At 44.0% G+C, this 14,856-nt stretch overlaps 3 protein-coding genes across 3 annotated transcripts in view; all 3 read left to right on the top strand.

The window, feature by feature from the left end:
• The window catches only part of T265_02011 (hypothetical protein), a gene marked incomplete at both ends in the record, with an annotated part of 30,550 nt that extends 23,310 nt beyond the window's left edge, over window positions 1-7,240 (top strand). The window contains 3 exons of the mRNA XM_009166159.1: window positions 1,459-1,604; window positions 5,592-6,021; window positions 6,882-7,240. Coding sequence (XP_009164423.1) covers window positions 1,459-1,604; window positions 5,592-6,021; window positions 6,882-7,063 — 758 coding nt within the window. The remainder of the gene's footprint in view (window positions 1-1,458; window positions 1,605-5,591; window positions 6,022-6,881) is intronic.
• A 706-nt stretch (window positions 7,241-7,946) lies between these two features.
• On the top strand, window positions 7,947-9,245 carry T265_02012 (hypothetical protein; the record flags this gene model as incomplete). Its single annotated transcript, XM_009166160.1, has 1 exon — window positions 7,947-9,245. One exon carries the CDS (start codon window positions 7,947-7,949, stop codon window positions 9,243-9,245), a length of 1,299 nt encoding a protein of 432 aa, XP_009164424.1.
• Window positions 9,246-13,429: 4,184 nt separating this feature from the next.
• T265_02013 (hypothetical protein) lies at window positions 13,430-13,648 on the top strand (the record flags this gene model as incomplete). The annotated part of the gene is made up of 1 exon (XM_009166161.1): window positions 13,430-13,648. One exon carries the CDS (start codon window positions 13,430-13,432, stop codon window positions 13,646-13,648), a length of 219 nt encoding a protein of 72 aa, XP_009164425.1.
• Between the last annotated feature and the right edge of the window lie 1,208 nt (window positions 13,649-14,856).

The raw sequence follows: 14,856 nt of genomic DNA on the forward strand, positions 1-14,856 counted from the left end.
CTCGGTAACCATAAGCACTTTGATTTGTTATTCGAACACCAATATGCCCGATCCGCCTGGTGTCATTAACGTTCTGACTCAAGGAAGCTGGACGTCATGTTGCTTTCGTTCTTTTCAGACTCGTTATTTGAAATACGCATCCAAGTATGACTATCGAGTTGACTATCTCGTCGGTTTCCTTTCACTTGTTGTGTGCCTCCGTCTAACCAGAAACTACTGAAGGTGGCTCAGGTGGGGGGGGGTCACTGTCTTGAGTCACTGAGTGGAAAGATGTATACTTGACTGGATGCCATCAGTAGTCACTCCGGAGCCGTGTATTTGAAAAAATCCGTAAAATTCTGTGGCAACCGAACCGCTCATCACATTCGCCTACTCCTCAACAAACTGGTTATGAGACCGTCAAAGATAGATTTTATGGCGGCTTAAATTGTGCTAGCCTACCCCGAATTCTGTGGTGCCTACATCCCGAAGCGCTCAATCAGACAACCTGGAAAGGAACTGACAGCACAAACGCCACTGACGTTGATTGGCCGTTAATGCTTGAAACGTCTGTAGCCAATTTAGTGGGGTTACGGGGGCCTCATCCTTGAAGGTAAACCGCACAAACGACACCCAAACACTTTCGCACTCCTTCGTCAAGCCACAGTTTGTCCACCTCGCGGTGAGCGAAACATTCAATGACAAAATTGGCTCGCTCATTTCGAGTGTGGATCGCATGATACACAGGGTTAATTCTGTACGTTGTGATATTCTATGGAATCCGCAGACAGCGGACTTCGGACAATCGTCCGATACTACTTATTTTAGAAACAAAAGGAACTTCATTGAATACCTCTTGAACGAAGCGTATGTGCTGTACATTATGCAAAAGACTATTTGCGTGCCATTTGGAATCAATCCATCGAGTCTTCACCTTCAGTAACTTCATGCTTGTGGGCTCAGGAGAAAGCTTTCTTCTGAAGATTGTAGATTATCCGGCTGGTAACGCATAGAATTTCTCCTGTCAGATGACTTGTTTCCTATATGTTTTAAGGGGACATCCTGAACAATGAAGTAATGAATATTTCAATGGTTTGAGCTCGAATTTACTGACCGGAAGGTTCGTGGTTCGAACCCGACCTCTGTACCTCGACTTTTTCTGTCTAGGCCTGGGCAACCTGGCAGTATCCCAACCATCGTGCTTCCTTCTGGTGGCATGGCAGCTAGGCAATGAAAGTGTGTTACAGCTAAATCGTTATTTTTCACGTTGATACCGATGGGTATATACTTGAGCGACTTGTTGAATTTCCGAACCATCATGTTTTGACCAACCGATTTTATCCACTGCACACATGTTGGCCCCTCACGCTGAAAGAGTATTAATTCATGCAGCAGCTATGCTGTTTGCTTTTTGGGTCTGTTTTTTTAGGTAGATGCCCAAACGAAATAGTAAGATGTGAATACATGCACACATTTCAGATCCACCTGCTTATAAAACAGTTCAACCATGTAGACCTTTGATACCGAAGGTCGACAATTTAGCAGAAGGATTCCCCTGGGAACTATTACTGCGCTGGGCAGGAAAACCACCAGGGAGCCGCTGTGAGCCTGGAATAGCGCTACAGGTTAGTTTCACAATGAAACGGTTGCCAGTTTTCTCGTTTGCCAAAACCATTTTCAACACTGCTGGTACATACACGCAAGAGAGTGATATATATATATATATATTCATATATAGGACCGGCTCATGTTGTATCCCAGAGCAGAGTCCTCGGGCGTTGCTGTTTCTGATGGAGCTGTGGTCGCATTTGCGGTTAAAGTTTACCGTCATAGGGAAAACCGAAAGCTCACCAGTACTGAGCAAAGCATGTACAATTTAGTACTTATTTAATATGTTAATATGTTAATAACGGTCATGTCAATCTTACCAATTTCTCATAAACTGAATGAAGAACGTGGGTTGGAAAAGTTCACACCAAGACGGCACGTTCCTTCGATGCAAGTCATTGTGAACTAATGTAAACATCACGGTCACCAGACTTCAAACTAATTGACAGTTCAAAGACGTGAAACATTATTTAAATTTGACTGGAAAGAGTTATAGTGTTACCAGTATTTAGCTCTTTGCCACAGTTGATAAGAGGAGTTGAATGACAGGGGATCAGGCAAGGGCGCAGTTCACATTCCTTATAAAGTTATTCTTTTTGCTGATAAAATGACATCAGGCTCCAGAGATGATTAATCCTTGAAGTACGGAAAAACTAATAGGTCATGAGATCAAGACTCATGGGAGTCTCATGAGGTGTGCACTGCTGATGGTTCCAAACAAGGACGAAACAGCTGCAAAATGCTTATCGGCTGGCTGTTTGAGTGAAGACATCCAAGATGGAATATTCACTCATCCCGTAAAACTATTTTTCCCTGAACTACTTACAAAGTGATGGTAGTATGAGAATATTTTTAAATTACTGACTGATGTTTCGTTCTGTGGGTGAGACTAATGTGGCCAGAATCTCTTAGCAGGGAATTCATCACTCGAGGAACCAGTCAACACACGTGACCACGTGAAGTGGACTCTGGTTAAGGGGTTAGTGGTGCTACATTCTATGTAAGTACGAGATAGTCGGCTTGCTGATCAATTGCTTGTAGCCGAATGTTTATGTTCAAACTACTGGCTGGTAAGTCGTGGGTTGGAGGTTCCCCATCGGAGTTTCGTGAGATGTGCACTGCTGGCGATTCCCAACAAGGACAAAACAGCTTCACAATGCTTACTGATTTTTAGTGTAGGTTGAATTCACCTACAAAGCGGAATCTCAACTGAAAATTCCCAAATCCCCTCATACTACTATCAAGATGGTTCCGAAACAAGGCTGAAATTTTCCCTCAGCACTGAATGTAGGTTCAGTATTACGCAGTCCTGGGCTAGTACTCGAAGTAATGATTATCCATAGTCCTTGCAATATGGTGCCCTTAAACATCTGGAATGTCAGTGCACTGATTATGTATTAGATGTCGTTTTTTATACGTACGTACTTTTTTGCTACAAAATCTAGTACCTATTGGTTCATTAATCTTTCACTGGGATATTCGAATATCCCTTTTGTCAAGGTGCATTAAGGACTGGTGATGTACACAACCGATCAACGCTTAGTACATGGTAAAGTTTATGTATACAAAATAACGGAGTTTGGGATTCAGAGCTGTCAGTCTGAAAAATAGGTTCTAGAGATTCAAACCAGGCACTCACTCATTTGCAGACTAAACAGAGAGACTCAGATAAAACCCAACCGAATCTATCCTTTATGGCATTATTCAAGTGAATGTGCTGCACCTCAAGTTTCATTTAGTATGATATTCGAGATATCGCAGCATATTTTCTGGACGAAAAAAATTTTCAGTACTGATATTCGCCCGATCAGCTGTGTGTATACACACACACACACACGCACGCACGCACACAGTCAGGCATACCAGCTCATGCCAGACAGGTGACGTAGTAGAGTAACCAACCCCGTGTACACGTTGTTCACCCTTTTCGCCTTGACTATTCATTCATTTCTGATATTCATATACCATCTAAACACCATCTAAACAATAAGTTGGTGGGTTACGAACTCGCGTCCCCTTACCCGAGCGAAGCGATTTAACAGTTAGCCACAGGGCTGAAACGGCGTTGCCGAAATCATTACGGCAGCAACCGAGGTAAGCGTAGCAACTGCAGGACCAGAGTGAACTACAGCAGAGAATGATGCAGCATCGTCAGAAGTTTTGTGGTTAGATGACTGTGTGGCTGGTGGAATACAACGATTTGCAAAGTGAGTTTCTGTTAACGGGAGACAACTGAATTCCAGTTGATATCTTCCTTCGAATGAATATGCTGCACATGGATTTCAGTTGGTGCGATAATCAAAATATCTTAAAACATTTCGCAGAATGACATAAAGGGGAGAGTCGGATCGAGAAATCTCAATGGTTAAGGCGTGAACTCACTGGCCAGAATGTCCGTGGTTCGAATTAGACCCCAACATCTCGACCCCCCTGTCTACTATTGGGCCACGAGACAGAATTTCAACCCAAGGGCTTCCCCCCGGGTGATACGGCAGCTAAGCGCCGAAATTTTTTTACAAGTGAACGATTATTGAAATTATTATATTAGTTTGAATTTCAGATGACTACCTCATTGATACCAACTGTACTCGCAAATGAGTGTATTTCACCGGTTAAGTACAAGTCGGCTCGCAGATGGAACAAAATGTCGCGGTAAACTGAGGTACTGCACCTACCTGACGAGCTCCAAGAAGGGCGAAGCCGGCGTCGGACTGTCCAGAGCTTTCAATGAGCTCATAAGTAATGTATTCCGTCAAAAGGTTACCGATATTTATGGTCTTCAAGACACATTTGATTGTCTAAACACAGCTTTGTGCCCCATTTAGGTCAAAGGTTAAGCTGATTCTGAGGGTTCAATCCCTTACTGGCAGATGCTGAAAGTTAACTGATTGAAATTTTTGTAGCCACAAAATATACGCATCGAAAAACCAAGTCGTTTCTTCTGATGGAATTTTGTGTGGCGCACATGAACCCCTTAATAATAATATCGACAATAAAAGACGGACCAGAAAATAGGAAGACTTTTAAGCTAAAACCAACGCACTTTGTAATGATCAAAGTGTCCTAGTTATGCCAAAGCTATGGCATAAACCAACGTCAATCTTTTAAAGTGTTTTGTGACGATTTGGTCTGTAAGCTAACCAACACATGCACAAGCACAAGTTGAATTATCATCAGTTCATCACTTTAATTAACCTTTCGTGGTTTATGGTCGAAAAAACAAGGCAAACAACACAGAACTACTCAAAATATTTGTTCATCAAATTCACTATCACTCTCCAACAACAGTTGTATATTTGGCCCTGTTGTCAACAGTATATGCTCGTTTATTGTCTTGATAGTGAGTGATGTTCCCAACGGTCTTCTCTCAGGTGTGGACCACCACTGGCTTCAGAGTCAATCGTACTGTTGAACTGACTAGGCTGTTCCACATATTGATCCACTCGCCTGTCGGCTCAATCTTTCAAGAGTGGTGCTCGTGATCAGTCACAGCAGGAGACTGGTGCATCTTCAGTGTACCCCAAACTTCTGTGCCATGTGCACGACCCAATAGCGCTCCCACACTATTGAATTTCCAATCAAGCACTCTAGTTCGCAAATATGGGAATACCCACGGGCCTCAAGAGCTTAGCATAAACGTCACCAAACGATCCACCCAAATAGTGCCGTAAACCACATAGTGATGGGCATAATTGCAACCAGAGACATCAGGTGGCCCCAGGAAACAAAAGAGTGATGGGTTGTGTAGGAACCGAACCGGTGACAATCCGATACAACGTTACCGAATGAAGGGACAGGAGCCAGTCTTCTTTGGATCGTTTTGCAACTGAGTTCTGGTTTACGAAGAAATGGTTAACTTTATTAAAGTATACATCTTGTAAAACTTCAAATGAAGGCTTAACGTGTATTATATTCAATGAAAAAAATGGCGAGGTAACAATCATGCCTGAAAGGGGGCGAAATTGATTGACGCTTTTGCATTATTCATTCGCATATGAACGAAGATCGCAGATCAGTTCAGTATGCCGAATCAAACTGTGGGATTGAGTGAGCCACGTCAGGTTCATTGTTGGATAGACGAGAATTGCAGCTCCACTCCCGGACAATTGGAACCACCAACCGACTGTCATTTCACGGCTTTCGTCGACCAACCATTGATTAATATCAGGTGGTTTCGAACACCTTACGGTGCAGTTCCCAAAGGCTATCAGATACGGTGGTTAGCAGTCCAGCCCGCATCCGCCACTGATCATTCTAAACCGCAAATCAAGGATGTTAGTCTTGTCGCCACTGATGCCTGGGGCGAGATGTACGTGGCTCAGTTGACAGATCTGCCAATCGGTCATACTTATGAGCTGAGTATTAGCAGTCAAACTGAGAGCGGGGGCAAAGTCTTCCATGAATCTTGCACTGCTGCTGTCCTTGTTGGAGCAGGTAAGCCCAAAGCCACCTTTGTCATGCAATCAGCTGTTTTGCAACGCATCAGTTCTTCAAATTAAACCCGATTATCCTGAGTAAAACTCTTCATTATTCTACCGCATTTGCGGGCGAAATGAAATTAATAGCTTATCGACAATAAATGACCTCAGTCGGACTTAATAGCGGAATCGACATTCAGATTGTACTGCATTTTGATTCTTACTGACTCAAGATTCTAGTCCCTATGGCCCATTTCTTTGCTTTCAGAACAAACCATTTTAAAACGCAACTTCCCAGGGATGAAGGTCACTCCCAAGGAGAAAGCAAATATTCCCCTTTCAGGGGGATATTTCAGTGATCGTCGCTTACGGTGAACCTGACGTGTTGGCATTTAGATAAGTTGATAACTTTCGTTCGGGTAGGCCACGGAAAATGGTTGATCTAGTGATTATTTTAACGACCATTAATTGCAGCGAGTAACTAGAAGGCACTAGAAAGCTGCAGGAGTGATGTGCACGTCTAAACAAAAGATTTATCTTACAAATTGTTATGTTACTCATGCATGAACTGTCACCTCTTCCATGGACCATAGTCCGATGAAATCTACAGTTCTCTGGTTTGATTAGCTCAAAATATCGAATTATATGAGTATATTAATGCATACACAGGCCAACTAAAGAAGCTTCCAGATAACATATATCTGGTTAGTGACCTTCGGTAAAATAAGGGTAGTGCAGATGTCCACGTTACATTTTCACGGTTGATTGTGTTACCTTCCCCCCCCCCAAAAAAAAAACCAGCAAAACTTCTGTAGCGCATAGCATTAGGAGAACTCTGCTGTACACATTACTGATGATGTCATTTCTTTTCTTCAGGGGATGGATCATGGTCCCAATGGTCAGAATGGAGCCCATGTACATCTCGCTGTGCTTCCGTTCCGGGTGTAAGGACCCGTATTCGCAAATGTGATTCACCTCCACCGAGTAATAATGGCCGATACTGTACTGGTTCAGGTCAGATGCAGTTGATTTGTTTTGGAGAGGATATAAATTGTTGAGGAGAATTCAGATCTATTGTTTGTTTGCACTGTATGGTACTCTAAACAGAGGTCCCAACAAAACTAATATGAAGTGAGGCACTAAAAACATGTTTTCGGTTCAACAAATTGGACACTCCTTATGGATAGGTAATCCTGGATGAGTTCAACTCTACAACCTTACTTTTCGGCATCAATCGATTGGATGAAAATAAGCCGAAAGATGGGCTTGTGATATATACGGACCGGTTAAACCTTCGTTATCGGTCACAGTGCTCTCCCGCTTCATTTCAAGCACATGCTTCAACAAGTAGTACCCAGATTTTCCAAATCTCGGCAAAGGATACTACAATCTTGGGGTTTTGCGGGATAGGTATATTTGTTCATAGCCACACCACTCTCGTTTGAACGGTCGTGTCCCTGTTCTGGCGTAATTATTCCGGTGAGTCCACACCAAAGGGAAGCACTGGACTCGAGTTTTGCTCTTATTAGAGCTCATCAGCAGTGCATATCCAATGGCCGTGCCGGGATTCGAACCCCGGACATCTGACATACGAGGCGAGCGTGTAATCACTGCTCCACCAACGCAGCATCTGAATTATCACGTCTGAACAGGCAAACGTGTTCACACTTGAGCGATGTGATTGGTGTGCCCGACTCATCGAATGACGACCCAGTAACCGTCCTGGTTGTGACGATCGATACTACAATCCCGACTCGCATTCAATTGAGGATCTGGTAGCCGAAGTCCAGGTCTCAGGCTTGACGTATTGATCGACGCACCAGAAACGTCACATGACAAATTTGAATGGCTGTGATTTCCAGTCACTTGATCCCAGCCAATCAACTGGAGACAACAGGGACCGTGGTTGTCACCTAAGTTCGGAGTTACAAGATCCACGCAATGGGACTTCAAATTTCGCGAAGTAGCAGACCGAAAACACGCGGAAGAAAAAGGAATCCACGTGGGAAAGGTATGCATGGGGTGATTGGGACTGCTGATAAAAACGAGTTGTTGTTAACTGTCATAATGGAGTTTCCAAAAATATCCGAAAGTATATATCAATATAACGAGACATTGAACTTGTCCAGAAGCGAAACTTTCCTGCTCTTGAAAGAAGATTTGCTTGTTTGTCCTGTCACTGTAAAACTTGCGTTGGTGACGGCTGGATTGTATGCGGTATCCCACCAGTTGACTTATATATCTAAAACTAATGCAACAGTACCACTGAAGAGGAGCGTCGCATCACAAGTGCACATCAGTGAAGATATGCTCCGTCTCGCCGAAGTGTTGCATGTCTTGGGCTCAGGGTCTTCATCCACGCAGTATGCCTTTCATTCTGTCAGTGTGGATAACGGAAAAGGCTTAGTTAAATCAGATTCGCTCGACACCCATACAGAACTCATTCCAGTATGTAAATCCGTGAACTTTGATCATCAGGCTGCATATCGACCAGGTTCACAATGCTTCTGTGTACACAAAGACTACCAAGTCACAAACCCTCCTCAGAGTGTAGCTGTGATCGGAGACGGGGCTGCCAGTTTCGAATTTTCTGAATGTCAGCCAGTGGGTGATTACGAGGAAACGATACTTCCGGCGAGTACCAGCCTAGGAAAAGGAGCCCCAGCTATAGTTTACCAACTCCAGCTGAAGTTGACAGAAAGTCCTGTGGCTCGTTTGTTATTTCTGGAGCTGTACGGCGTAGATATAAGAAGCTTGACAGAAGATCAATTTGCCGAATGGGCAGAGGTAGCGGATCTGCCTGAAACTGCCTCAATGTACCGAGATTTTCGTCATGATGTGGACCATTATGCCATTAAATGTCATTTGACGAGCGTGGAAGACAGATTCAACGTTAGGTTGATTCTAGGCGATTGCCATGATCTCCATAGTGGTTCCGATTCAGCCTCTTATGTACGTGATCTATTCATCTACGGAGAATCGCCTCAGAAAATCGCCTTGGCAACTAGCTACTTCGCTGCCACTCTGAATAAAGTGAGAAAAGATCAAATTCTACTCCCTGATGGTCAGTTATTCTGTCTATCCTCAGATGGGGAGCTTTTACAGTGGATTACACCCAAACTGCCCGAAGCGTCTGACTGCGTTCTGCTTAGCCTGCGTAAGAAGGTGACAGTCAAGAGGAGCGGGGAACTGGAGAATGAGGGCAGATTTTCCGTTTCTTATCAGCTTCCTCAACAATAAACCTGACTTTACGAGTAACCAACAGACAGTCAGAAATGATGAGAACAGCTGCTGGATCCTTGGCTACTTTTCGTCCATCTTCTTTGAATGCAGCTTGTCTTGGTGGAAATTAGGATAATAAGGCTATCTGCTTGTCCGGTCAAAACCACAGTTGGTACAATGCAGTATGATTAATGATGAGCACGAAGCTTGTGGTAGTGCTTGCAACGCTATGAAGAAGCCCTGGTCAACTCGCATCCCAGAAGGCAACCATCCGAAAGAATCGAGTGATCTGGCCAAGCTCCGATGATATTCACTGTTTTCTGAGAACAGCGAAACTTATCAGAAACAGGAGGGGGCGTGCATGTGTAGGATATATTGCAAGCGCGCAGTAATCAAGTTTAAGTTAGCAAAACCGGCAAGAAAACTGGTGCTGTAAGAATTCGGCTAAAACTATGCTACAATGAAGGCGACTAACCAGTGACCTGAATGTTTTCCAGAGCCTCTTGTTCAATAACATTATAAAGCCAATTTGCTTTCCTTGAATACTCCTCATTCTCAGCGTGAGCTTCAGAAATGAGAAACAAGGCAGCTGGACCTTTAAGATTATCAGAGACTGCGACGAGTGTCAAGAACTCATACAAAGTAGGATGCCCAGAGGATGGAGCCTGAATAATTACTTGGGGCCAGGGACAAGAAAACTGTTCTGAGAAATTCTCTGACCTTGGTAACCCGAATACAGTAGCCCCCAGGTCAGCCTCCTCTGAAGAGAGTACAATAGAGCTTGACGTCGGCCACCTCATTGAATGGAGTGCGAGAGTTCGTCCTCCTAGGTATTTACTTGTGAGCCTCTCAACGATATGGAACACACAACCAGGCTCTCTTAATATGGACCAACTAAGGCACTGAGCAAAGCGGTTATATCCGAGGGGACATCTCTAGTTGGAAAGATCACTCAGATTCTCAGTTGTATGTGAAGAACGACCGGCTCTTGAATCGATAGAAAGTCTTTTGTTTGTTTACGTTGCTTAGGATGCTCGCCCTACTTGATCCTGTTCAAGGTATATTTCTCGCACAACGGGCACTAAATACGCCATGCTGCTTGTTGCATCTATTCACCTTCCCTGATGCAACCGGGCTACAGTCAGAAGAACAGAAGGCGGCCAGAAAAATGTAAATACAGCGTTCTATTTATATCATTCACTTGTGACCGTATTTGATGGTCGATCTGCTCTCAACCAACCAATGTGTCGTGCACGCCCACACCGGCTCTCGAGCGGTTGATTTCTTTGTCTCGCTGGCCGTCTGTGCGCTTGCCTTGGCCATCGGGTGGGCGTGAAGTGCATGTGTACTTCTTGACCCTTGCTCCGGCCCATGATGAAATCGGATGTGATTCGGACGTGTGGACATACTCGCAGTGTACTGTTTCACCACATGATTGTTCTGTTACGCAGTAGGCTGATGCACGGCCGTACTGCTACTAAATGTCCAAGTTCTTCATCAAACCTTACAAAGTCAGGTACTATTGGACTGTCCGTGGTCTTAGAAGCTACCTGCCATCCACCGTTCACCCTTCCTTCGGTCTGTTTGCTTTATCACTCTCAGATTATACACACAGAGGATATTTTCTATGGTAAAGCATCAAAAGTGAATCTCCATCTAGGCCAAAAGTGTCAGTTACTTGTCACACGCCATGAAGTCATAAACAACACGACAATACGAGGGTTGACCTTCACCTTACGCTCACTGTTGCCAATGGAAAGTACAGTCCGGTTTCCGAATAGGACGTCTGAGCACTTTTTTCACGCTTAACTTATCAGAACGCTCGTACTGTAATAGTCCTGCAAACATGACCTACTTGATAAAAGTTATTACTCAGAGCAGATTCACATGCATCGTACCCTGAGGATTGGAGAGTTATTCCAGGGCAAACCAATCTATCCCACAGGTTAAATTCAGGGCCTACAGACTGAGACGTACATGATCTTCGAACACAAATTCAGGAAGCAGTATGTGAACGCTCCTGCATTCTCAGTGCATTGTAACCCTTTCACAGACAAGAATTTCAATTCAGCTAGGCGAAGTCACAAACAGAATACAAGGTTAGTGGGCTAAAAAGTGAGGTTTATTAGCATTTTATCTTGTTGGTGTATTATTTGCGAAGGCATTCCATAAAAACAACATACCTTGATTGGATCACAATTTCTCGTAATGCATGTCGGTGAAGGGTAAGGTTATGATAAGTTTCTGGTTAGTTACAGCTATTACCTAAAAGCATGAGAGTTTTATCTCCCAAACGGCTTCTTTTCTTCGATCTAGTCAGTAACGGATTAAAAAACGGACTTAAAAGGGCACATTGGCGTAAATACGGGCAATATCTAAATGACTACCTCATGATAAGGAGCGCATGTCTAGGGCCAAAATTTCCCATTTTTCAAAGAAACCGAATGGCGCGTTGGTAAAACTAATAGAATACAAAAGAGATTACGTGGCAATCCGAATCATTTTATTACCTCTACACGAGTTGCAGCTGGCGGTATTACAGGCTGATGCCTACCTGGATGGGGACCCCCGGACTCAAATCACCAGTGATTAATGACATTGCCGGAAATGGCCCAATCGCGCAGTCGATGGCGCTCATGCGCCAAAGCTAGTGCGTTCAATGCGTAGCTACCCACTTCCCGAACCAGCCAGATGTGCAATCGCATCCAAGGCTTGGATGTATGCCTCACACTTTCCTGTTTTCCGGTGATCGAAACTGCAGTAACTGGAACCAATGGTTTATCGCTGATAAGTTAGATTGATTGATTTGCGGGCTGTTGGCCCGGGGTATGTAACATTTACTGCCACACCCTAAGCTTCTGGGTTGATAAAATCACCCTTTTCGAAGAGCACTCATCAATGAGTGCACATCTCCAGACGACCGGTGATTGAGTCAAATCTTCTCAGTAGCGAACTTCGGATGAGAACACAAAACTGGATGAATTACGAACAGAATAAATGAACTAGACTTATTTACGCCGAGCATACCACTGTGGCCTTGAAACCCACTACGATATGTTCATAGGATTGCATAACCAACGGCAAATCGATGAGGGACGGAGAGATGGCGCACAAACAATCGGTGGGCTAGCAAAGTTTCGCGCTACAGCGAAATCAAAACCATCAGACAGGCTAAGTACCCTTACTCCAGTTTAGATTAAACCTGAATACATCATGCGTTAGTTCTCAGACCTTGTCGCTTATTCGTTCGCATACCATTTAACTTTGGTATTACGTGTGCATCCATGACCGTTCAGTGAGGGAAAACTGATAGACACTTTTATTATCACTCTAGCTAGGTAGCAGCTAAACGGGTGATTAGCGTAGACCTTAACGGAGCAAAAGCGATGCGCGGCTAGCACTGAGGTTTAGATACGATACATGGGTTGAATACAGCCTTGACTTGCCGACTGTATTATCATAACTCATTTGTAGTGGTCTGGAAGACAGTTGCACACTGAAAAGACACCCCAGTTGCGAGTTAATCACATTTCTGATCATCCGCACGTTTCTGGAAGGTATTGCACTCAGTTACTAGGCGAGAGGTAGCGTACTTGAATCCCCTGAGATACTCGTGAGATGCGTACTGCTGATGATTCCAATTCAGAACGGAATGGCTGTACATAAACTAATTTCACAAAATCTCATTAGAAAATCCAGAGTAACCCCATAGTGTCCACAAAACAGATTGGTGAATAAAAGACTGCATATGGTCTCACAGATACCCTTGTCTACGGACTGATTCGCGGTGCAATTCAAAAACCACGACTATCAAGATGGGGAGTGAACATCCATTGTTTCTTTGATGGACAATGAATACGGAACTGTGTGGCATAACACTATACCGACAGACGAAACCTCGAGTTTTTTTCGCTTGTCAGAGTACAATACCATAATCATGCAAAAGTCATTTCACACACTATTGGAATGAAGAGGTGCACGGTTCGTCAGTCATATATGAACACTTGGTCAAGCGAAGTACAAAGTTCGTGATTCTGCTACTTCTAACGAGATGACAAATTGAAGATTTTGAAGGATCTGGAATACGACGTCACCGACAGCACACCATCACGCGAAATGCTACGCAACAATTTCTGACACAGAACTGACTGCAAGGGAATAACATACGCAAGCGCTACTGTGGATTCCTTGGAACTTTTCCGATGAAGATCAATAAGGTGGTGGATGGTGAGAAAGAAATAGAAATGCTACTAGTGACTGCCAAATGCGCTGAAATTCCCAGCGTCCCCGGTGACGTTGAGCTTCAGGAAAGGCCAAAAATAGTTTCGTATTTTCGACCGGAACCGAATGAGCAAGTTGTGCTGAAAAAAGATCTGCCTCCTTTGGAAGAAGACAGAATCCCCCCATGTATGCAGCTTTGATGTTTGATTGTTTCGAAGCAAAAGCGTTTTGTCTGTGCCGATCCGTTAGAGCCCCTCATTCGAACGCATCTTACCTTTCAATGGTAGGTGGGAAAGGGGACAAACCGCTAATTGGGCCCGAGTAGCTCAGTGGTTAACACCATGGGATTCTGTTCCAACAACCCGGGTTCGAATCTCAGCATGGGCCCCTTCAAATTGGCTACCTGCCCCACCGTGAAATCTGTGTACACGCGTTAGTTCACCAGTAAAAAAATGCTAAAGGATAGCTTCCCATTTGAACAAACAATAGGTCAGAAATTGGTATCGTCACCTCGGGATCAGGGAAGAAAACGAGCAGTGGCTACGTGAGTTTGAGCAGTGCAGTAGACCTTGACTTTTCTCACTCAAAAAGTCATGAAGCGAGAGGATCTGGTAAGGGTCACATCACGATTCGAGACTTGTAACATTCAGATATGCGGATTCTCAGTTGCTGCACTGAAACACGCTATTGTGGCCACTCCTAGTCGACACACTGAAATTCTTTTTGAGATATTTCAAAGAAGAATTTTTCACAAGAGGGTTACAACACCTATAGCTTACAAGTCTCTCAATCGATCGCACTCAACTAGTAGCAGTACAGAGTTTTCGCCGTAGACGGCGGAATACCGTACACCTGGTGTGGAATTTCTACTTTGAGGACGTTCTTTAGCCCATCTGTCAAAGCGTAACTCTCGTCGACAGATCACGCTGCAGTTCCCACAATTGGCTAAGCTGTGTACAGAAGAGAACTTCCGACCAGAATGGATGGGTCACTCCCTCGTGATAAAAATGCACAGTAGGAAAATAGGATATCGCTTTGGAAACATGATCCACACGGAAGCGTTACTGTACACGATTAGGGGTGGACGCTGTCGTGGATGAGACATTACAACCTATCATCCCGTACAAGTATCATGGAACTTGATTAGATAGCAGTCAGGTAGGGCTAACACACACAAAGGTACCTTCAAACTGAAGGAACGCCTGACAAAATAAGCACAGTATACGTAACTCCATCCACTTTTTGTCCCACGTTTTCTTTATAAGTCTTTCCTAAACTACAATATTATGGTTGGAAGTCAGTGGAGCAACGGTGGTGATGAACAGCTAATATCACTGGAATCCGGTAAAACACCATCAAAGTGAAAATTTATGAACAACAGTCTGTGAGCTTGGAAATGACAAACGAG

Source organism: Opisthorchis viverrini, assembly GCF_000715545.1.
Source record: "Opisthorchis viverrini unplaced genomic scaffold opera_v5_23, whole genome shotgun sequence".
Classification (NCBI taxonomy): Eukaryota; Metazoa; Platyhelminthes; class Trematoda; order Opisthorchiida; family Opisthorchiidae; genus Opisthorchis; species Opisthorchis viverrini.